This window comes from Malus sylvestris, chromosome 12 (assembly GCF_916048215.2).
Source record: "Malus sylvestris chromosome 12, drMalSylv7.2, whole genome shotgun sequence".
Lineage (NCBI taxonomy): Eukaryota > Viridiplantae > Streptophyta > Magnoliopsida > Rosales > Rosaceae > Malus > Malus sylvestris.
The window spans coordinates 26542971-26564865 of record NC_062271.1 but is presented as its reverse complement, the minus strand read 5'-3'; the positions used below and the strand labels follow the sequence as shown (position 1 = coordinate 26564865).

At 38.1% G+C, this 21895-nt stretch overlaps 4 protein-coding genes and 1 long non-coding RNA gene across 5 annotated transcripts; 3 read left to right on the top strand and 2 right to left on the bottom strand.

The window, feature by feature from the left end:
- Nucleotides 1–2994: 2994 nt before the first annotated feature.
- Nucleotides 2995–3599, bottom strand: LOC126593887 (uncharacterized). The gene is made up of 2 exons (XM_050260050.1): nucleotides 3480–3599; nucleotides 2995–3314 (listed from the first exon to the last, which is right to left on the bottom strand). Exons 1-2 carry the CDS (start codon nucleotides 3547–3549, stop codon nucleotides 3001–3003), a joined length of 384 nt encoding a protein of 127 aa, XP_050116007.1. The 5' UTR covers nucleotides 3550–3599; the 3' UTR covers nucleotides 2995–3000.
- A 3912-nt stretch (nucleotides 3600–7511) lies between these two features.
- LOC126593279 (disease resistance protein RUN1-like) lies at nucleotides 7512–12197 on the top strand. The gene is made up of 6 exons (XM_050259301.1): nucleotides 7512–8125; nucleotides 8550–9645; nucleotides 9736–10035; nucleotides 10176–11006; nucleotides 11105–11717; nucleotides 11811–12197. The coding sequence occupies exons 1-6, from the start codon at nucleotides 7614–7616 to the stop codon at nucleotides 12011–12013; spliced, it is 3555 nt and encodes a 1184-aa protein (XP_050115258.1). The 5' UTR covers nucleotides 7512–7613; the 3' UTR covers nucleotides 12014–12197.
- LOC126593280 (uncharacterized) lies at nucleotides 12091–15719 on the bottom strand. The gene is made up of 4 exons (XM_050259302.1): nucleotides 15614–15719; nucleotides 12910–13028; nucleotides 12444–12522; nucleotides 12091–12321 (listed from the first exon to the last, which is right to left on the bottom strand). The coding sequence occupies exons 2-4, from the start codon at nucleotides 12995–12997 to the stop codon at nucleotides 12225–12227; spliced, it is 264 nt and encodes an 87-aa protein (XP_050115259.1). The 5' UTR covers nucleotides 12998–13028; nucleotides 15614–15719; the 3' UTR covers nucleotides 12091–12224.
- A 1016-nt stretch (nucleotides 15720–16735) lies between these two features.
- Nucleotides 16736–17969, top strand: LOC126593813 (uncharacterized). The gene is made up of 2 exons (XR_007613038.1): nucleotides 16736–17342; nucleotides 17551–17969. It is a non-coding gene; the product is annotated as an uncharacterized LOC126593813 (long non-coding RNA).
- Nucleotides 17970–19780: 1811 nt separating this feature from the next.
- On the top strand, nucleotides 19781–21145 carry LOC126594344 (protein RETICULATA-RELATED 3, chloroplastic-like). Its single transcript, XM_050260602.1, has one exon. The coding sequence runs from the start codon at nucleotides 19939–19941 to the stop codon at nucleotides 21016–21018; it is 1080 nt and encodes a 359-aa protein (XP_050116559.1). The 5' UTR covers nucleotides 19781–19938; the 3' UTR covers nucleotides 21019–21145.
- The last annotated feature ends 750 nt before the right edge of the window (nucleotides 21146–21895 follow it).

Below are 21895 nucleotides of genomic sequence, written 5' to 3'. Positions count from 1 at the left end.
CATTGCCCAGCACCTAGTCCAAAAAACTGCCCAGCCCCTTGTCAATTTGCTCTAGCCCGCAAAAGAGCCTGGCACACAGCCCAAGCTGGGCAACAGGCCAGCCCATTTCGGACAGACCCAGAGGCCGGCCTGTTTAGCAGGCGCGTGCAGCACAAGCGCGCTTGTGCGCGAGTAGCAGACCGGGTTGCAGGCGGGGGGGGGGCCCGCTTGTCAGCCCACTTGTGTTCACCCGGAATAGGGCTACGTGGCCCTCCTCAGTGCCGTTGGATTTCCAACGGCTATTTTTTGTAGACCGTTGGATTTCCAACGGTAAAAAAAATTAAATTTGACTTTTAAAATGGACCGTCTGATCATAGATCAACGGTCCACGTTTTTTTCACAAAAAGTAAATAAATAAATAAATAAAAAACAGCCCAACGGTCATAAATATGACCGTTGGCCACGTGGCAAGTCCCTAGCTCTTGGATTTGAATATTTTTCAAATCCAACGGTCCAGATTAATTAACTATATTAAAATTCATTAAAAATTATTAAAAAATACAGAAAAATTATTAAAAATACAGAAAATTTAAAAAAAAAATACAGAAAATTTTGAAAAATGTTAATTTTTTTTCCTATAAATAGCTAACCCTCATCTTCTACCTTTACACCACATTTCAATATTTTCTACACTTTCTATACTATCTACATTTCAATATTTTCTACACTTTAAGAGAAAAAAATGTCTTCGTGGAAGCTTATTGAAGATGTTACGTTGTGTGAATGTTGGGTTCACACTACTCATGACCCGATTACGGGTAATGAGATGGATAAGCGAGAAATGTGGAGTAAAATTACGAAAGAGTTTTGCGATGTACATGGAGAAAACGCCAGAACTAGTCAAGGTCTTCAAGGTCGTTGGAAAAAACTCAACGCATCATTTACTTGTTGGAAAAACGCCATCTCTCATGCTTCCGGTAACCTCTGTAGTGGGACAAGTTTAGTGGATCAGGTAACAATATTTTTATTTATTTATATGCATTCCACCCACATCAATATTTTGATTTATTTAATTTCGTATGTAATTTTTATGTTATTTCTTATGTAATTTTTATATGCATTCCACCCGCATCAAAATTTTAATTTCTTATGTAATTTTTATTTAATTTCTTATGTCATTTTTATGTAATTTATATGCATTCCACTTTTTTATAGACACTACAAGCTCAAGCATTCTACAATTCAAAGAACGGGAACAAATCATTCACTAAATGGGAATGTTGGCAAATTGTCAAAGATTGCCCTAAATACAAAATTGTGGCAACTGGTCCAGAAGTTGTCATGCACGGTATGGGTCTACATAGTTCTCCAGAACCAGACATGGCCGAACAAGAAGCCGACACATTTCAAGACACGGAAGGGACGCTTGAACAAGTGCCCGAGACCCAACCGACTCGTCAGTCCCTAAGGCCTTTAGGTAAAAAGGCGTCAAAGAAAAAAGGTAGTTCTTCCAAAAATGACTACACTAAATATATGGAGGAACTTGCTCGCCAAGGTGAACTAAACTTGGCACGAGAAAAGGCTATAGATGAGGAAAAAGTTGCTGCTATGGCAGCAATATTAGCAGCTACTGAGGCCCGTGATGCGGCGGCTGAGAGACAAAGAGAAGTAGTTAATCGAGAGAACGAGCTGGTTAGAGAAGCACTTCATCGAGAAAATGAATTGCTTCGAGAAGAAATGATGGCTCAAGCAGATCATGACACTATGAGCAAGTCTCTAGTAGGACTGTCTCCGAATTCTAAATATTTTTGAACATCGGAAAAAAGAGATGTCATGCGTAGGAGGCGTGCAAGAGATGCGGAAACAAGTCAAGGGGGTTCTAGCTACACAAATCATGGCAACCAAGATCCTAGCACCACATATCCTAACTCGAGAGACTTTATTTAATTTCTTATGTATTTTTATGTATTTTCTTTCTTTTTTCTAGTAGAACTTTATTTAATTTCTTATGATTTTTTATGTATTTTCTTTCTTTTTTCTTTTGAACTTTATTTAATTTCTTATGTTTTTTCTTTTTTTAGGTTTGAACTTTATTTAATTTCTTATGCAATTTTAATGTAATTATTTATTTATTTATTTATTTTTAAAATTTTATTTCTTTTGTACTTTATTTAAACACATGAAATAAGATTACATAAACTCACCAAATAAATTTAAAAACAAAACACATTACATAGAAGTACATAAACTCACCAAATAAACTTAAAAACAAAACACACTACATAGAATTACTTAAACTTAAAAAAAAATACAATTTATTCTTCAACCACAAGCCTCATTCTAATTATCTTCGCCTCTATGCAATCCCCACTGGTGCTCAATCAAGTCATTCTGGCGGGTTACGTGCCAGTATGGCTTTTGCACATTAGTGTACCGCTGAATGATCAATTCATTGTAACGTCCATCGCATTCCAACGGCTCGTGTTGCACTGGATCTTCGGTCCCATCATGAGCACAATAGATACGTGTTCTTGAGTTGTTCATCGGATCCGGCTCATATTCATCGACGGCATCATAATCATACTCATCTTCAACAATCATGTTGTGGAGAATAATACACGTCATCATGATGGATCGAAGAGCCTCGACATCAAACATTCTAGCTACAGCTCTGATAATCGCCCAACGAGCTTGCAGGATACCAAAACAACGCTCGACATCCTTCCTACACCCTTCTTGACATTTTGCAAAGTGTTTTTCCTTTTCAGTCTGTGGATGTGGCACTGTTTTGACAAATGTTGACCACCTTGGGTAAATGCCATATGCAAGGTAGTATAATCCCTCGTATTGGGTACCATTAATGGTATATGTGCATCTCGGCAAGTTTCCTTGCAGCAGTTCGTCGAACACTGGGGATTGGGCAAGGACATTTAAGTCATTCTGAGCTCCTGGAACACCAAAAAAAGCATGCCAAATCCATGTATCAAATGAAGCCACCGCTTCCAAAATGATGCTTTTGGCTCATTTTCTGTTGCCATATGCTCCTTGCCACACACTTAGACAGTTTTTCCAAGTCCAGTGCATGCAGTCCATGCTTCCAATCATGCCAGGGAAGCCTCGCATCTCACCCTTCCTCAGAAGCCTTCGCATGTCCCTTGGCGTGGGTGTCCGGAGGTACTCATTGGTGTAGAGGGCTTCAATTGCAGAGCAAAACTGCATCAGGGACTCCAAAACAGTTGTTTTTCCCATCCTCGCGATCTCATCCACTTGATCTGCAGATGCTCCATATGCAAGCATTCGCAAGGATGCCGTAATTTTTTGCTCGGGAATAAGACCTAGAACATGAAAAGCATCCTCTTTTTGCACAAAGTATGAATCATGGTTGCAAATATCACTCATGATTTTGTTGAACAAATTTCGTTGCATTCTAAAACGCCGTCTAAAAATATGATCAGGGAATATGCTATTGGGAATAAAATAATCTTCCAATAGATTTTTACCTCGTTTTTCCCTTTTTCTATCGAGGTTTGCAACACGTCTTGGTTTGGCTATCTGACCCACGGCTTCCATGACACGGCGGGAATGTGAGGCCTTCTGCCTTCTATGGTGATCATCCTCATCCTCCTCCACGAAGAAAGCCTCATCTCCACCTCCACTTCCACCTTCCTCGAGATTGGCCAATTCTGCCTGTTGTGCCAACAACCTTTGTTGTTGCTCCTGCAACTGTTTATACACTCTTCTTGAAGAAGACATTGTAATAAAAACTCAAGATTTGAAAACGATGAACAAGGATTCTGAGCTAAAAAGAAGGATTGAGCTTGGTGTGAGGATGGATGTAGGGTTTATATGGACAAAAAAAGAAAGGATGAGGTTCTGGACAATGCCACGTGGCACTACGTGATTGGTTGAAAATCTTATCGAAATCTTGGCTAAATTATTGTAAACCGGAAGTAACACGTGGCGTGTCGGGATTGGTCGAAAATATTATCGGAAATCTATCCACAAAATAGTACGTTCAGATAATGACACGTGGCATGACGTGATTGGTTGAAAATCTTATCGAAATCTTGGCTAAATTATTGTAAAATGGAAGTGACACGTGGCGTGTCGGGATTGGTTGAAAATCTTAGCGGAAATCTATTCCCAAAATAGTACGTTTAGATAATGACATGTGGCGTGACGAGATTGATTAAAAATCCTATCCGAAATTAAAACTATTTTATTTTTTTATTCTTTTAGACAAAATTTAAAAATATTTTAAATGGGCTGGGTGCCAGCACATTTTGTAGGGATGGAGATCGTTTGTGCCAGCGCATTTTTTCACTAGGTGCCAGCGCATTTTTTTAGGGGTAGAGATGCCTTGGCCTATTACTGTTCATTGGAGTATGTTACTGTTCATTTGAGTGGATAAATGCGCTGGGTGCTGGCGCAAAATCCTTAAGGGTGGAATTGCTCTAAGGCACCCAAGCTTGCACGTCTCATACCATGCTTATACCACTTAGCTCCAAGTATGTTAGCATATGAGTTAACTCCCGTTCATCCCTTAAACCCAATTTTTGTAATTAAACTCTCAGTTTCCACTTTATTAAACAGGCACTTCACCCAACGCCCAAATGTATATTCAAGCCCTGCACCCTACGCTTGACATATACAAGATTTCATTATTTTTAATTCAAGGCAAACTTCAGCCCTTGAATATCCTCACAACTTAGACACTTTACACAAGTGAGCACTTGACACAACACAACTCTTTTTCTTGCTTTGCAATGCATATGTATATGTCATGTTCACATAGATATCAATACTCATACTTTATCTTACAAACCTGCAATTTCAACATAAATCAAATTGATTAGTAACAAGAGTAGTATAATCATAATGTTCATAAAAAAATAATAATTTATAATCCAACATATAAAATGTTGCTCGTTGACCACTCCAAATATATTTTTCCAACGTCTCGTCCATCTTGGTCGGGCAACCTGTTTTTATTAAAAAAAGGAATAGACATCCATGTTAGAGAAAATAATGGTTAGAGAGAAATATATATCTCAAAGGCCACACGGCATGGAATCATGTTTCAATTCGAGTTACGAAAAATATGGTTTTAGTGCTCATAACATGGCTGTCCAGTTTTCTGCGGGATTATAGACATGAGTTGGTATTTCAGACAAAATGGGCGATCACACTGTTGGATGTGTCTTAAATTCTGATATGTCATGGTAGAGAGACAGACAAACAATTCTCATGAAGAAAATACTATGATATAATCTATGGATGATGGTGTTTTGGTCTGATAAATAGGCTGGACGAATTTCTAGTTTTTGGATATCTTTCTTTTGATAGATGAAAATGATGGTAGTTTGATGGAGAGATTTGTTGAGTAAGATCTCATGTATTTTTCTGGGATTTGTCTCCCACTTTTTGTACATCATTCTCAAGGGAAAATAAATGGAGATTTTCTATGGTTTGGTGGAAGTGCTTCTCATGGAAAATGATCTCAAAATGTAAACAACACAAGAATTAAGTGGTTCACCAATTTGGCTACATCCACTAGGGTTGTGTTTTCATTGTATTTCACTATATGTGGTAGACTTACAAATACAATGAAAGATGGCTTTAAGCCCTAAGAACATGTAAAAGAGAATTGCAAGGTAATATGAAGGGAAGAATGAACTTTCGTTGGAGTTGTTCTTTATTTTTTCTTTTGTTCTTCTCTTTCCTCTCCCTTTCCTTCTTTCTCTTTCCTCTCCCTTTTCTTCTTCTTCTTTCCTCTATCTTTTCCTCTTCTTCTTTTCTCTATGTCCCTCTGTTGTTTCTTTCCTCCTTCCTATCTTTTCCTCTTCTTCTTTTCTCTATGTCCCTCCGTTGTTTCTTTCCTCCTTCCTTTATGTAAATTGCATGACATCTTCTTGTCCAAAGAATCTCCACAAGTGTGCCAATGGAAAGAAAGCAAGTGTTGTGCTAATTATTACCATGAAATGTGTTCCAATGAAAACACACCAAATGTAAGCCTAATCATCACAATGAAATGTGGTCCAATGACAAAATAACAAAAGTGAACCTAATCATGAACTAAGGAGTAATATGCAAGATGTTCCTTGCATCCAAAGGCCACATCCAAACAATTTGGGGGATGAATCCTCACCAAACATTTAACTCTTAGATTCCTAATGAATACAAACTTGCCAACTCACCCTTAAGTAGACTTCCACCTTCACATTTAGAGTGGTGAGTAATCACCAAATCATTAACTCCTAATGTTACAAACTCTCCACCTCAACCTATCTAGAGTAGTGACTAACTCCTCATCTTTATTCTCTAATGGTTGCCCAAAACGTCACTTAGCCTTTGTGAGAACAATAAAGCCAAACTCATCATAATCACCTTCTCCAATTCAAACTAAAAAGATCTCTAATTACATATGAATATGAAATACTACTAGCTAGTTTTTGAAATAATTTGTAGCAAAAAGGATTTTACAATGAAACTATTTTACATACCGAGAATAGGTTCTTGCATAAAAATAAATCAAATAAAATCATTACGTAAAAATAATTACCCAACATACCCACACACACACACACACACACATATATAATCATTTTTTTTTAAATACGGGGTATTACATTTTTCCTGCAAAGACAAAGAGCAATCCTTTTGCTTGTTTATCGATTATAAATTATGGTATCGGATTACGTCGGATTATCAATTAGTCAAATTGAAGAATGCAGGAGGAGATATACATCAGAGGCAACATCCAAGACACATGCATGTTGTACTTTTTTTCCTTTCAATTAGGATCTTTTCCACTGGATTTTTACTATCAAGGTTTTAACGAGGCAACATAAGCATACTTAACACTGTATCCATAATTCAAGAAAAGTTATACCCATTTTCCTTCGCTACGGTTTTTCCCATTGGGTTTTCCTAGTAAGGTTTTAACGAGATAATTGATGTTAATATGTGGATGGGAATCCAAGGGGTAGTGTTGTAAAAGCAATGGGAATTGAATGCCACATGGTTTAGTCAAAAGTAAAAAAGTAAGGACTAAAAGTAGTGATATTTTCAGATTTTGTTATTGTTGGATGACATGGTTTTTAATTTGTATGGCATGGTTTTCAACTTGCCTTAATTTGTCTTATAGACTTCTACACATAAATGGCTCTATATAAAGCGCATGCAATGTATAATCAAACAAAACACAAAATCAAGAGTGAAAGCAATAACACTAATATCCCTCTCCTCTCTTTACCTGCATCATTTGTACGATACCTTGCATCTCATTCACTTCTATCTCTAACAAAGGTTACCTCCCTCTCACTTTTATCTATTTATAACACTGCTCGGTTTTTTTGTTTCTTAATGTAAACACATCGGTTCTAATTTCCTTCTTTTTTAGTAAGCAATAGATAAAAGACAACACAAATAATGAACTTGTATAGTGTGTCTGTCTTCAATTATTTTAAAAGACAAGACGCGTTTTCATTTGCTTGACTAAAACGACCAATTATATTTGTTTGTATGTAATACTTCCAGGAAGTAGATAGGAATGACCCAATCAATTAAAGCATTAAATGATTCCCCTGCAAGGACAAAGAGCAATCCCTTTGTTTGTTCATCGATCGTAAACCATGGCTCTTGTGAGAGCAGCTCAAGGAACATCCTCTGACTCCAACACTCGTCGGGGTTACCGTTACGATGTTTTCTTGAGTTTCAGAGGCGAAGACACTCGCAGGAATTTTACCGACCACCTATACACAGCCTTGAACAACGCAGGATATCTAACGTTTCGAGATAACGACGAGCTTGAGAGAGGAGAAGATATCAAGCCAGGACTACAGAAAGCAATCCGGCTGTCACGAACATCTGTTGTCGTGTTTTCGAAATATTACGCGTCATCCAAATGGTGCCTTGATGAGCTTGCCATGATCCTTGAACGCAAGAGGACTACCTCGGACCATGTAGTATTACCAGTCTTCTACGATGTCGATCCATCCCATGTGAGGAAGCAGACGGGAAGCATTGGAAAAGCATTTGCTAGACACGAGAAAACTCAGTTGCCGAATACGGTGAAGCGATGGAGGGAGGCTCTTGCAGAGGTTGCTGATCTAGCAGGGATGGTCTTACCAAATGAAGCAGATGGGTAACTTTCGTTTTCTCTCTTTTATCTTTCTAGTGTCAATATTGGAAGGGTAATTTGTTTTTTTTAACCAACAATTTGTTTTGCCTTCTTTTTTCACATGAACAATTTGTTCTTATCTCTAAACGCATGTGTCCTAAAGTTGTCAGAGTTCAAATCTCCTCCTCTCAGCTTAAATTAGTTTGGTTATCTAGACCTGACACACGTGTATACTATACTTCTTTTACAAAAAATGCAAATAATTACTTTCATAATTTCGGTTTCCCTTGTTTTATGTTGTCAACAAAGTTTCATTTTAATTTTTAACCTAAGTATGCTATCAACATAATGTATAAGTTTAGCTTCCCTCCAGTTGTTCGTACCTATATAACTTTCTTAGGTACACAGCACGTTTGATTTATATTTTATTTTGTTTGCAAATTCGTAGGTACGAATCAAAGTTTATCACAAAAATTGTTAAGGTGATTGGTGACAAGCTAATTCGCACACCCTTGAGTGTTCAATCCAAATTGATTGGAATCCAATCTCGAGTCAAACGCATCAATCTATGGTTACAAGATGGATCTGATGATGTTGGTATAGTTACTGTGTATGGGATGTCTGGAATAGGGAAGACAACCATTGCTAAATGTGTACACAATTCAAATTTCACAAGTTTTGAAGGAAGCAGCTTTGTTGAAAATATCAGAGAAACGGCAAATCAACCGAATGGGTTAGTTCAAATACAAATGCAAGTTCTTTATGATATTTTGAAGGGGAAAAAGGAGAAAGTGCACAACGTCAGCGAAGGAATAAGTAAGATTGAAAGAGCCATAAGCTCTAGAAGAGTTCTTCTTGTTCTTGATGATGTAGACCGTATGGACCAATTAGATGCAGTACTACGGATGAAAGATCGGTTTTATCCCGGAAGTAAAATAATCATAACAACAAGGCGTGAAAGGTTGCTAAAGGCACTTCAAGTTACTATGGTGCATGAAGTTGGAACTTTGGGTTACGATGAATCATTAGAGCTCTTCTGCTGGCATGCTTTTGGCCAGGACCATCCCCGTGAAGGTTACATGGAATATTCAAAAGAGCTAGTGCAACATTGTGGAGGACTTCCATCAGCTCTTCAAGTTTTGGGTTCTTCTCTGTTAGGTGAAAGTGTGGGTGTGTGGAAAAGTGCATTGGAGAAGCTAAAAGTTATTCCTAATGATGAAATCATGAATAAACTGAGAATAAGCTATGATAGTTTACAAGATAACCATGACCGGCAATTATTCCTCCACATTGCTTGTTTCCTAGTAGGAAGGGACAAAAACTACATTGTTAGAATACTAGATGGATGTGATTTCTTTACAAATGTTGGCATTCAAAATCTCATTGATAGATCCTTGGTGAAAATTGAAGCCGACAAGGTGAAAATGCACGATCTGATTCGTGATATGGGAAGAGAAATAGTTCGCCTAGAATCAGAAGAGCCTGAGAAACGTAGTAGACTATGGCGTCATAAGGATTCTTTCGAAGTATTGAGGGAAAAGACGGTAAGAAACATGCTTTTTATGTCTATATATGTTTTTCTCTTCTTTTGAAAAATATCCATATTAAAACTGTTCCCCTTATTTTTTCTTTAGGGTACCCAAACAATCCAGGGTCTTGTCTTGGATATGCATAGGCATCCTGCAAACAATCCAATAAACACAAATGAGGCTGTCTTGGAAACCAATGCATTTGAAAGGATGCACAAATTGCAACTGCTCCATCTTAGACGCGTACGGCTGGAGGGATGTTATGCAGATTTCCCTAAAAGATTAAGATGGTTGTGTTGGCTTGAATTTCCTTTGGATTCTATACCAATTGATTTTCCTTTGGAGTGTCTAATTGTTCTTGAAATGCAATATAGTAGCTTGAGAGAAGTCTACAAAGGAACAAAAGTATGTTACTCTGTGCATCTCAATTCCTTTTCCTTCTTTTGCTTTTTTAAGTTTTGATTCGTTGACTAATTGCATATGTGAGAATTAACTCCCACAAATTTTATTTCTCCTTTTTCTTTATTTTAATTTTTTTCTTGCAGTTTCTTCCATCATTGAAGATCCTTGATGTGAGCCATTCTCATAGCCTTAGTCAAACCATGGACTTCTCATACTGCCCCAATCTAGAGGAATTGATTCTTGAAGATTGTGGAAGCCTGCTTCATGTTCATGAATCCATTGGAAACCTAGAGAGACTTGTGTACTTGAATCTGAAGAATTGCAAGAACCTTAGGACGCTTCCAAAGAACATGTGCATGCTAAAATCACTTCAGACTCTCATTTTATGTGGGTGCTCAAATCTTGATGAGATGACGAAGAAGATGGAATCTCTAAAAATGCTCGAAACAGATGGAATTCCCAGAAGTGAATTATGGCCTGGAAGAAGTTCAAGTATCTTGACTTATTTGCCATGTTCTTTGGTTGAGTTAAGACTTTGTAGCTGCAATCTTTCTGATGATGCCTTTGCTATGGATTTAAGTAATCTATCCTCATTGCAAATACTATATTTAGATCATAATCCAATTTCTAGCCTACCTGTTTTCATCAAAGGTTTGACGAAGCTCTGGATACTCTCTTTTAATGACTGTGAGAGGCTCGAATCACTTGTGGGGTTGCCAAAAATAACACACATGGATGTATATGGTTGCATATCACTGAAACAAATAACCTATCAATCCTATGGGTTGAGAGCGTTGACCTATGAGGGTGAGAACCACAATCTACTTGAGTGCGAGTTCTATGACAACTTAGAACAAATTGAAAGAGTTGACGTGGAAATGAGGAAACTTTTGAGTTTGCACAACTTGGAAATGAGGAAACTTTTCAGCTTGCAAAACTTTAAACAAGTTGATTGGGTTTGGAGTCCCGTTCAGGTGCCTCTCTCTCTCTCTCTCTCTCTCTCTCTCTCTCTCTCTCTCTCTCAAATCAGAAAGAGTTGACTAATATAGTCGTTTCCGTGTCATGCATACAGGGACTTGATCGACATGGTATATATAGCACATTTTTTTATGGGAATGAGGTTCCTGGTCGGTTCAGCTATAAAAGTACAAAGTCCTCAATATCTTTTATTGTGCCTTCTCTTTCAAGTCACAAAATTCAGGGCTTGAACATCTTTGCTACCTATGTAAACGAGTTGAAATGGATTTATTCTTTGTTTGATCCATTTATGAGTATTGAAGTGAGCAACAAGAGCAAGGGTATGAAGTGGACCTATGGCCCACGGTTCTGTGGTCATTGTGGTTTTGGAGAAGATGTGACATGGTTGAGCCATTGGAAAATGGACAATGAAACAATAATATTAGAATGTGGAGATGAAGTGGTTGTTTCCGTAAGGACGAGGACACCTGATGAGTATATTCAGGTAAAGGAGTTTGGGGTTGAGCTTGTGCAAGAGCACCAAGACCAGATGAGTACCCAACACAACACCACTCCAGATCCTAATGATCCATTTGTCATCGGTGGAGATTTGTCACCGCTGGAGCATGTATCAGGAAGATACCAATTTTGCTGGTTCAGGGAAGCAGAAATGAAAAATGTTGATTTCTGTAGGCCGAAATGGTTGAATACCCTCATCATGGACTCTGGTAAATTATGCTCCATTATAGAACTTAGGGGTCTGCTCGTATTCATTTCATTTAAGTTTTCTCTAAATTTCCTGCTATTTGTATGTTTTTCAGACAAAGAAGAAGAGCAACAGAACGATCTTGATCACAAAATTGCAGCAGCGAGTGCCAGAGGCAATAACTGCCATCTGAGAGGATGGAGGGGGCTAGTCACTGCTGCCATCTTCCTTCTCACGCTAACTCTAATCGATCTCCATCTCTCGAAAAAAGAAGCGACAGCAGTCCAAAAGCCCTCCACGAGTGTTTTATTTTACTAGATATAGACATCTCTGCATTATCACCTTGTCCTCAAGATGTTTTCTGCCTTCAAACACAAGATTTCGGCACGGGGGAAAGCAAGAACATCCGCTTTGCTTATGTGTCAAAGTACAGATCTGAATTGTCATTTGCAACAAAATTGTGTAAATTACATAAATATCAGTACAACAAATATTAGCCTTACCTACACCACGTAAGCTGGTTTTTGCTTCAACCCGAACAAATTATTGAGGTCAGGAAACATCGGAGGAACGGCCATAGTCTCCGGGGGGCCATGAAATTTACTATCTTCTCGTGAACATTGTACCTACAAAAGCATAACACAACAAGCCTTCAACAATCTGGCCTAGTTTGCTCAACAGATGCTCCAAGATATTCCAAAACAAAATCATAGCAGTTTCGCATAGGGAACCGAATATCTATTTATACCGTATCTTGCGACTCTTAGAGGCTCTTCTGTCAACAATCTTCCTCTTCTTCGTATGCAACTTTTTCAAAGAATAAAAGGCTGTCTTTGAGGATAATCAAATAGTGCAAAATCAGAATCAATAACAATATGCTGACAATATAGGTCTTAATTGTTAGCAGGAATAACTACGATAGCGCGTTCCATTTTTAAAGTTACAAAAACTTGAATAATAGAAGTTCAGGATTGACTAGGTTCCAAGCCCACTGTAACGAAGACAATAGCTGCAGATACAGATCCAAAATAGAAAATGAACAAGGATATCCGGCATCACTTGGGAATATAAAATCTTAAACAAATTCAAAGGCCACAATTTTTAAATGCAATCTGATTGTGTTTTGATTTACTGGAACGCTTATAGATTTGGATAAACCGTATCACATTCAAATGCAATCATGTATTACGTATGCGATGCCCTAATAGTTTTACCACAAGATGCTGGGTCAATTGTCTCAAAAAATTCTTTCAATAACTGCTGGTAAAACTCAAGAGTCATCCAAAAGTTCAGGGTCACCATCAGCTTGTGCACCAGCTTCGGATTGTGTCTCCTATCAGAGTGAGGAATAATAAAGAAAACTTTTAATTAAAAGATACAATCAAAGCTACAGATGATGAGTATTAAAATAATCACAGGTGGCATGATTCATTCTTACAGCAACAACAACAACAACAACAAAGCCTTTTCCCACTAAGTGGGGTCGGCTATATGAATCCTAGAACGCCATTGCGCTCGGTTTTGTGTCATGTCCTCCGAAAAAGATTCCGTTGCCGGGATTCTTACAGCAAAGGAACAAATTCATCAAATAAAATTGGGGCCATGCCAAATGAAAATTGAAGTAAACACCACAAACGACGCAAAAAATTGTTCAAATATGGTATCAGATTAACAAAATACATCCTTCCTCAAACAAAGAATTTGTACCTCGCTTGAGAATTAAAATAGCACATAGGAAATTGTAGAATCCATGGGACATTTAAGTGCAACGAATTTATAGAGGAGCCTTTGATTTGAATAGAATTCTAGTTAAACCAATTATATGCAGAACAGTAGGATTACCTCCCCCTTTGCAGTATTTTTCTTATCAGGAACCTGTACATCCATTTAAAAATTAAGCAGAAATCTATTTGAGCAAGCACATGAAGCTTGGGAAGTGTGAAATTTTCAATTTTTTCGATTTAGATGTAAGAGTTAATATCTTACAGCGCCAAATACAGAAACTGCCGATTTCCTCATCTGCATCTGCCTAACCATTCTGCTTGGATCTCTCATATAAGAAGCAACTCATTCACTAATATTCTGCAATTGGAAAGGATAAATGAATTCATGTTGAATATCTTGCAAGGAATGGAACAAGTCCGCTCATAGGGGAAGGCATGGTTACAATTTTAATTATAGGGCCAGACCTGATTAAAAGCATGCAGTTTCCTTTAATAGCAGTAGCACCTGTGGTCACCTGTCTTCCTCTGTCATTTGTTGATTGATTTGTCTCTGAAAGTAGCTATTCTACAAGATACAACGTGACAGTTTTAGTTAGACCAAGTAACCCACATGGAAATGCATACAATAATGAGAAGTTGAACAACATAGTAGAACAAATTTCTAGAAATCATGCAAGAGAAGTTGACGGAGCATGACTACAAGGAGAAGATTTTTTATACCAGTTGTGCCTCATTCTTTTTACTGTAGCCCGACTTGTTTGGGCTGGGGTGGAGCTCATTTTGTTGGTTTTGGTAGATTGAATCACCCAATCACTCTTGCAATTGGAAAGGGTGAAGTTGCTCTTACGGGTGGTGCTATCCATACACCAATTTTTACCCTCACACACTCTTTTCACTTTCTGGCTGTTGGATCAAATGAATTGAAGGTCAGTGAACAGAAGTTAACAACACTGTACAGTATAAAAGGTAAAAAGTGATGTGTAAGTAGCATTACCCATAATTATATGTTACACAAAGGAGTTCAATATAGTATAGTACTAGAAAAACTATCCACGCTCTGCTGTGGGTTTTGAAACCGTAATCCACAACAGCTATGAATCATTTCCACAGAAAAATAAAAAAATCTGGAAAACATAATTGCATTCTCAAATACATCAATTTGGATAATGCAAATTTTGCTTCGGTAAATCCCACAAAACTGCAAATCAACACAGCTATCTCCAAAATAATTCAAAAACTAACCAGACATGGTAAAATAAGTATGTCGGTTTGCATTTACATTCTATTTACTTTACATCAAGAGCCCATGTACAATCAAAAGGGCGGATTTTAAAGAGAAAACGAATATGATCATTGTGTCTTATTAATTACCTAAAATTCAAAAGGTTACATTCATTAGTATGTTGAAAAAGCTAATTACATTTCATTAAGCTAATTTTTTTATAGAATACGGGGAATAAAGAACTTGTATTGTTAACAAAGAACACCATTCACTAGGATCACTACTCATTTTACTACGTAGTTTCCTCCAACTGCAGTTGTTGAAATTGTAGGAAATCTTCGAAGCAACCAATACAACCGAGGCAGCACGATGAGGCAACAATGTATTCAACCAAACCACGAAGGCATGAAAATTGAGTCAACCATGAAATGATCCAACCAAAATCAAAGCAAGCATGTATCGGTTGTATGACGGTCATACTAATTAACTCTTATTCATTCCATGGGAGCAAAAGGCAACATCAAAAAAGTAATATTTATCACTTCACTGTAAAATCAAAGAAGCAATCGTCATGCAAGAATGAAAAATCTCACTTCATAGGCTGAATATTTTGAAATTTTCGTACTCCGAATTATATACACAATTCAATAATAAGGAAAAAAATTCCGACTTTCTCATCTTGTATTAATCCCTAGTTAAACAACCAAACAAAGCATAAAATTAATAGACGCCCAAAATGAATTATATAAGCAACTGCATACAAAAGTTCCACTCACTGAGAATTGAGAAAAAAGGGAAAAAAAAGAGCATAACCAAAACCATCAACTTCTCGAAAACAAAATATAGCGAAAACCCAGTACTTTATTCATGAACAAAACCACCACCAGAGAACAATCAAAATTACAAATTTCCATTGGCAAATATATATACACGTATATATACTGGATTCTGAAAGTGATGAGAGGAATATACCTTTGGGGCGTCGATGCCAGAAGGGTGAGTAAGGGATCTGAGATGTTTGAGTGCTGGAATTTTTTAGTAATTCGGGCGACAACGTTGAAGAACTTCAGAGTGAGTCGGTCTGGACTAAAATAAGCAAAATGAACTTTACTTTTGCCACGTAATATAAAATTATCGAGTAAATTGTAGCAATGGTCCATCAACTTTAATCAAATTGGAGTAATGGTCCCTCAACTAAAAATCAATTACCATTGGTCCCTTAACTTATCAAAATGTGTAGTTATAGTCTTTTTCATCAATTTGGTCAAAATTTTGTCAAAATAAGTTATGTTGGAATAACCATTTATATAATTAGAGTCCCTCAACTCATCAAAGTGTGTAATTATGGTCATTTTCGTCAACTACGTCAAATTTTTTGTCAAAACGAGTTATGTTGGAAGAACCATTGCTACAATTGGGTTAAAGTTAAGGGACCATTTCTCTATTTGAATTAAAGTTGAGGGACCAATGGTATTGGATTTTTGTTAAGAGACCATTGCTCCAATTAAGTTAAAATTAAAGAACCATAACTACTATTCTTCTCAAAAAAGAACCATAACTACAATTTACTCTAAAATTATCACTTTGAACCTCCTTGAACGTAGGAGACAAGGCATGTCAAGGGAAAGCTAGCCGGAGATGTGAGTAGACATTTATTTCAAAAATATTTTCTTTTATCAAATATTAAGCATATGCCTAAGTAAAAATGATTTCTGTTACATTTAGGGGTAAAAATATTATATTTTCAGCTTATACTAGCTATGGCCAGTGCATGATTATATTTTAGCTTATATTAACTACGATTACTGTATGGTTACCATTTTCAGCTTACACTAGTTAAAATGTATGTTATGATCACAATAAGTGCTTACACTAGTTAAAATGTATGCTATATCACCAGTAAGTATTAGTAGCATACAGGCATGTAGTGAAAGGTTGATAACCCGCTAGGTGTGACCCATTAGGGATGTTGTGTTGAAATAATTATAATAATGAGAGTTTCTTAAGTGTGGACTGTCTGTAAACTCAATAATTGATCGATTTCTCTGACAAAGTAATGTCAAGAAAAAGCGGGTAACAAATATTTTGCGCTTTGTCAAAATAATACCAAGAATTATTTTGCGCAATTAAAAGCCGCTAACAAATATTTGTATACTTCGGTATCTGTCTTCATTGTGTGCATTGATAAAAGGATATTCGCCTCTCTTTGTAATGTAATCTTGTTTCCTCCATTTAAGCAAATCCCCTATTTTTTCTTTATTGTCTCTTCTCTCTTTGGTTCTTCATTCAATGGCATGACCTCTTTGCTCTCTGGTGGCCAACCTCTCAGTTTTTCAGCATCACTTAGGTTTGCTGCTCTCTGGTTTCCATGTCACTAATCTCTTTCTCTCTCTCTCTCTCTCTCTCTCTCTCTCTCCCCATTTGATTGAATTATTTTCTCCCTTCTGTAGCAAGCAAACACATTACACATGACATTTGTTTACTTACAGGACGTCCAAGATCAGCTGCTCCATACATTGGAGGCATGCAAGTTACCCGTGGGCCTTTGAGAACAAAGTATAATGCATATGAAATGATGTCTCTACCAATTATCTATATCATGTATTCCAAATGTTATCAATAAGCAGAAAGTTTTGATGTCATGACCTACCTTGATTCTCACCGCTGTTGGCTTGCGCTCTTGGCCAAGCTCCTCATGATGGTAATAAAAATTAATTAAAATTTTCTATCACTGTTTCCACAATCCCATTTGTTTATTTGCTTTCTGTTTCCTAAATGTTCTTGCTTTATTGTAATCTCCAAATGGAAATCGCATCTCGTGGAAAATTTGATTTTGATGATATTCATAGTTGTCTTTTGCACACTGCATTGTTTAGCCATTGTTGAAGTATATAGCTTGTTTGATGTAGGTAATGTTTTGGATTTCGTCGGTTAATTCTATTTGGTGATTAATGTGACTGGTCTCTCATCTCATCGCTAGCACTAGCAGTATGACGACTCATGATTGAACGCAAAAAAAACAATGATTTTGCTGAGCAAGACAGTGTTAGGAACAGGAAGAGTTTCCTGAAGTAAGACCGAGGACTCCGTTTGAATCCAAGCTTGCTCGTCCAAATGCACGCTTAAGAACTGGAGAACCATTACGCATTGTGAGAACACTTAAATAGTGCTGCATATTTGTAAATTTGTTTTTGCACCCTTGTTGATCGTTGGATAATAGGCTAGGATCAGTCTTGTTTTCCTACATTAAATTGCAGTGTAGATTTAAATTGGCAGCTAAAGCTGTTAGTTGAAGTGTTAATATTAGATTTGGTGGATCCTTATAGAATCTGTATGTGCCACACATGCGCACACATTTTATGGCAAAACATGATTTTTTATTGATTTTAAATTTTCTTCCACGAGTAGGGAGTATTAAGTATGTGCGGTGTAATTAACAAAATGTGAGGTGTTAATAAAATAAGCCTTAACCATTTTAAAAATATTTTCAAACGAGCTCCTAACATTTAGTAACGGTGATAACAATTCGAAGTACTTCCTAAGAGAATGGGCAAAAATTTGAGAGAGCCCACTCCCTAATTGAATCAGTTTCTGGTCCAGCGATCTATGATTTCTCAATGGTCAGTTCTAGTCTGGTTTTATTGTTCTTCCAACTTTTCTTGCATAAAGTAGGTGTCATGCTAGAAAGTTGGAAATTTACAAGAGAATTTTTATTTATTTATTTTTTATGTCAAATGATAGATTTTGTTAGATTGGTCACTGACGGAGTTTGAACTCAGGTCATTATGCAAGGGTTCAACATATTTCTATCAATGTGGTAAAGGGCCACTTGCAAGTAACATAAGAAATTTACAATCTATCAATTGAGATGGAAAGTTGGAAACAATATATATTGGACGGGACTAATGTCGGATCAACTGAGTCTAAAATAAAAGGAATCTCATAATTTTATGAGAGTTACTTGACTATAAAGACAATATCGAGTTACTTTGCCGAAGATTTAATTCTACTATAAAGTTTCATAGTTTAGTAGCTACGATTAGACTGGACATGACCATAAAGTTTTTCTGTGCAATTTGACAACACAAAATTTTCTTTGGTTTGAAGCCATATATGAAAGAGTTGCACCCAAAACTCTCTCACCTACTTTAGTGGCACGTATCGTTTTTTCTTTTTTATTTTTTAATTTTTTTTATTGAGGAGAAAAATTGAAAAATTAACATTGTTACGTGAGTTACAAATGAATAATCAAGTGTCAACGAATGAGATGTATCATAGATCGTTAGACCATAACAAGTCTAATCGTCATTCTATTATCGTTGTGTTCTTAGTAGGAAGAGGGAGAGAACGAGCCCAAAGACTCCTTTTGGATTATCGTTGTGTCAACAAATCACATCAGTTGATTTAAAATTTTAGCTTTTTTAGTAGAGGTGTGTTATCCACACATCTCTTGTTAAATTCTGTCCGTTGATTTTCTTCAATTCATCTAATCCGACGGTCAAAAACCAAAAAATGTGTAGGAGAAGTAAAAAACATATGTGTGGATATCACATTCCTTTTTAGTATTGCCCTTACCAAAAACACCCTTTTTCACCAACCAAGTCCAAAGATCCGCCAACTAGATTCGCGTCCCCAAATACCATTTACCAGATTCCGCAATTGCGTCCGAGCTCAACCACGACACGTGTCAGAATCCCACGTGCGGTCCTGAAATGGAAATTCACACGCTCGGCGCCGCAGCGGAACACTAAGGGCTGGTTTGGTATTGCTGTGCTTTGAAAAAAAGCTGCTGTGAGAATAAGCGGCTGTGCTGTGAGAATAAGCGGCTGTGAAATAAAGCCAGTAGAGTGTTTGGTAAACTTTTTTGTGAAAGTGCTTTTGGAAAAAAAAGTAGGATGATAGTGTGTCTTTTCATTAAAGAAGCACTGTAGCTCCGTGTGCTTTGAAAAAACTGGCTTTTTTTCAAAGCAACAAATAGCAGCTTCAGCTTTTCCTTTGATTTTCAGCTTATTCTCACAGCAGCTTCCAAAATAAGCCTTTTTTTTTCAGTTTACCAAACACAAAAATGACCCTCAGCTTTTTTTCACAGCGGCTTTTTTTAAAATAACCTCAATCCCAAACGGGGCCTAAATACTCCCCTCACTCTCTCCCTGTTTCTCTGTAATTTCTTGGGGTTTACGATTTCGGAGGACAGGGACGCGCCGCCCTCAATATTCCTTTTTGTAATTTTCCTCTTGGGGTTTTCTCTTTACATCACTGATCATTCAGTTGGTTGAGATTTTGGATTCAGATCAAACATGGCGGCCGCCGCTCAGCTTCGTTGCTCGACTGTAGCTAAACACTGCTCGACTACCTCCGATAACCGCCGTTTCTCCGCCAATCCTAATTCTTCAATCTCCTTCCCCTACTCCAAAACCCAGAATCGCCCTCTCTTTTTCGTCCCAAAGCCCATCTGGGTCCAAAAGCCAGAGCTTTCGTTTTCCGGCGGAAATGGCGGCGGCGGCGCAGGAGCGGGAGGAAACAGCGGGGGGTGGAGCCGGGGCGGAGATGGGAATTCCGATGACTCGTCGTCTTCGTCGTCGTCGGTTTCGGGATTCGGAGTTCTGGGTATGTTTCTCAATGGATGGAGATCCCGAGTCGCCGCCGATCCGCAGTTCCCCTTCAAGGTTCTGATGGAGGAGGTGGTCGGAGTCAGCTCCTGCGTCCTCGGCGACATGGCTTCCCGCCCCAATTTCGGCCTCAACGAGCTCGACTTCGTCTTCTCGACTCTCGTCGTCGGATGCATACTCAATTTCACGCTCATGTATTTGTTAGCCCCCACTCTGTCCGCCTCCGCCGCCACTCTTCCGTCGATCTTCGCCGGCTGCCCGGCCAGCCACATGTTCGAACCGGGTTCCTATGGATTGGTGAATCGATTGGGGACTTTCGTGTACAAAGGCACAGTCTTTGCCGCCGTTGGGTTCGTCGCCGGGCTTGCCGGAACCGCATTGTCGAACGGGTTGATCAAATTGAGGAAAAAAATGGACCCGAATTTCGAGACCCCAAATAAGCCGCCGCCAACCTTGCTCAATGCGCTCACTTGGGCAGCTCACATGGGTCTTAGCAGCAATTTGAGGTACCAAACGCTGAACGGGGCGGAGTTTTTGCTGGCGAAGGGGCTTCCTCCGCTGGCATTCAAATCGTCTGTGGTGGTTCTGAGGTGTTTGAACAATGTGCTGGGTGGGATGTCGTTTGTTGTGCTGGCGAGGTTGACCGGCTCGCAGAGCGTCGCGGAGGCGAAACCGGCGGAAGGGGAGGTGGGATCGGTGGCAGAGAAAGAGAAATTGGTGGCGGTGGAGAGTGAGGATGTGCAGAGCAATCAGTCGACTAACAAATGAGGATTTGGTTTTCTTATTGTTTTTGTTACGTGTTATCATTTTTGTTCATAACTTTGAACTGCAACAACTTGGGTGGCGCGGTGTTTAGGTTTTTTGTAGCAAAAATAAAATTTTAGGTTTGATGGAATTTCAGGCTTCTGGAAATGCAAGTGCTGCCTCGCAACTTGAATGCGTTTGCGAATTACTGGAGCTTTTTAATATTATGTTGGCAATCCCTTTGAGATTTTCCGATTTGCAATTCTTGTTCGTCGAACTATATTCTAAACTACTATAATCTGTCAGGCGAGAGCCGATTTGAATGTGAATGTGGTTTTGAGAGCGGATACAAACTTAGGTGGCATACACACTGCCTTAGCCGAATGAGCTAACTGCGAAATTCCAAATATAAAAAAGGGATGGTTTTTTCATCTTCTTTTAAGCACGTTTAAGAATTCAGGTTTGCAGTTCTTGTTCGTCGTAGGAGAAACAGAACTTGACTGCGAGGGGAAGGGGGCGTGCATGTTGCCTGGCCAACTTGTCTAACTCACGTCCACCTTGTTCTGCGAGCGTTCTGCGAGCGTTAAATCGCACATTTGGGTTGTTGAATTTGAGTTCTAAGAAGAAAATGGATGGATTTTGGATTTTCTTAGTACATTAGAGACAAAATGCTTGCATGAAATGAAAGTGTTCTTGAATGAGCATAGATTTGTCGACTAATCAAGATTTCAAACTGATGGCGGCCTAAGAAAACATGACTTTTCTTTTCCTTCTGAATGTGGTAGGTCGACCTGACATTGCCACTTCACCTAACTAGTAGTAAGATTTGCTTCCTTGGTACTTCTGTCTTTTCCACGGTAACAAAGATTCGAAAAAAGAAAAAAGAAAGACAAGGTTGAAC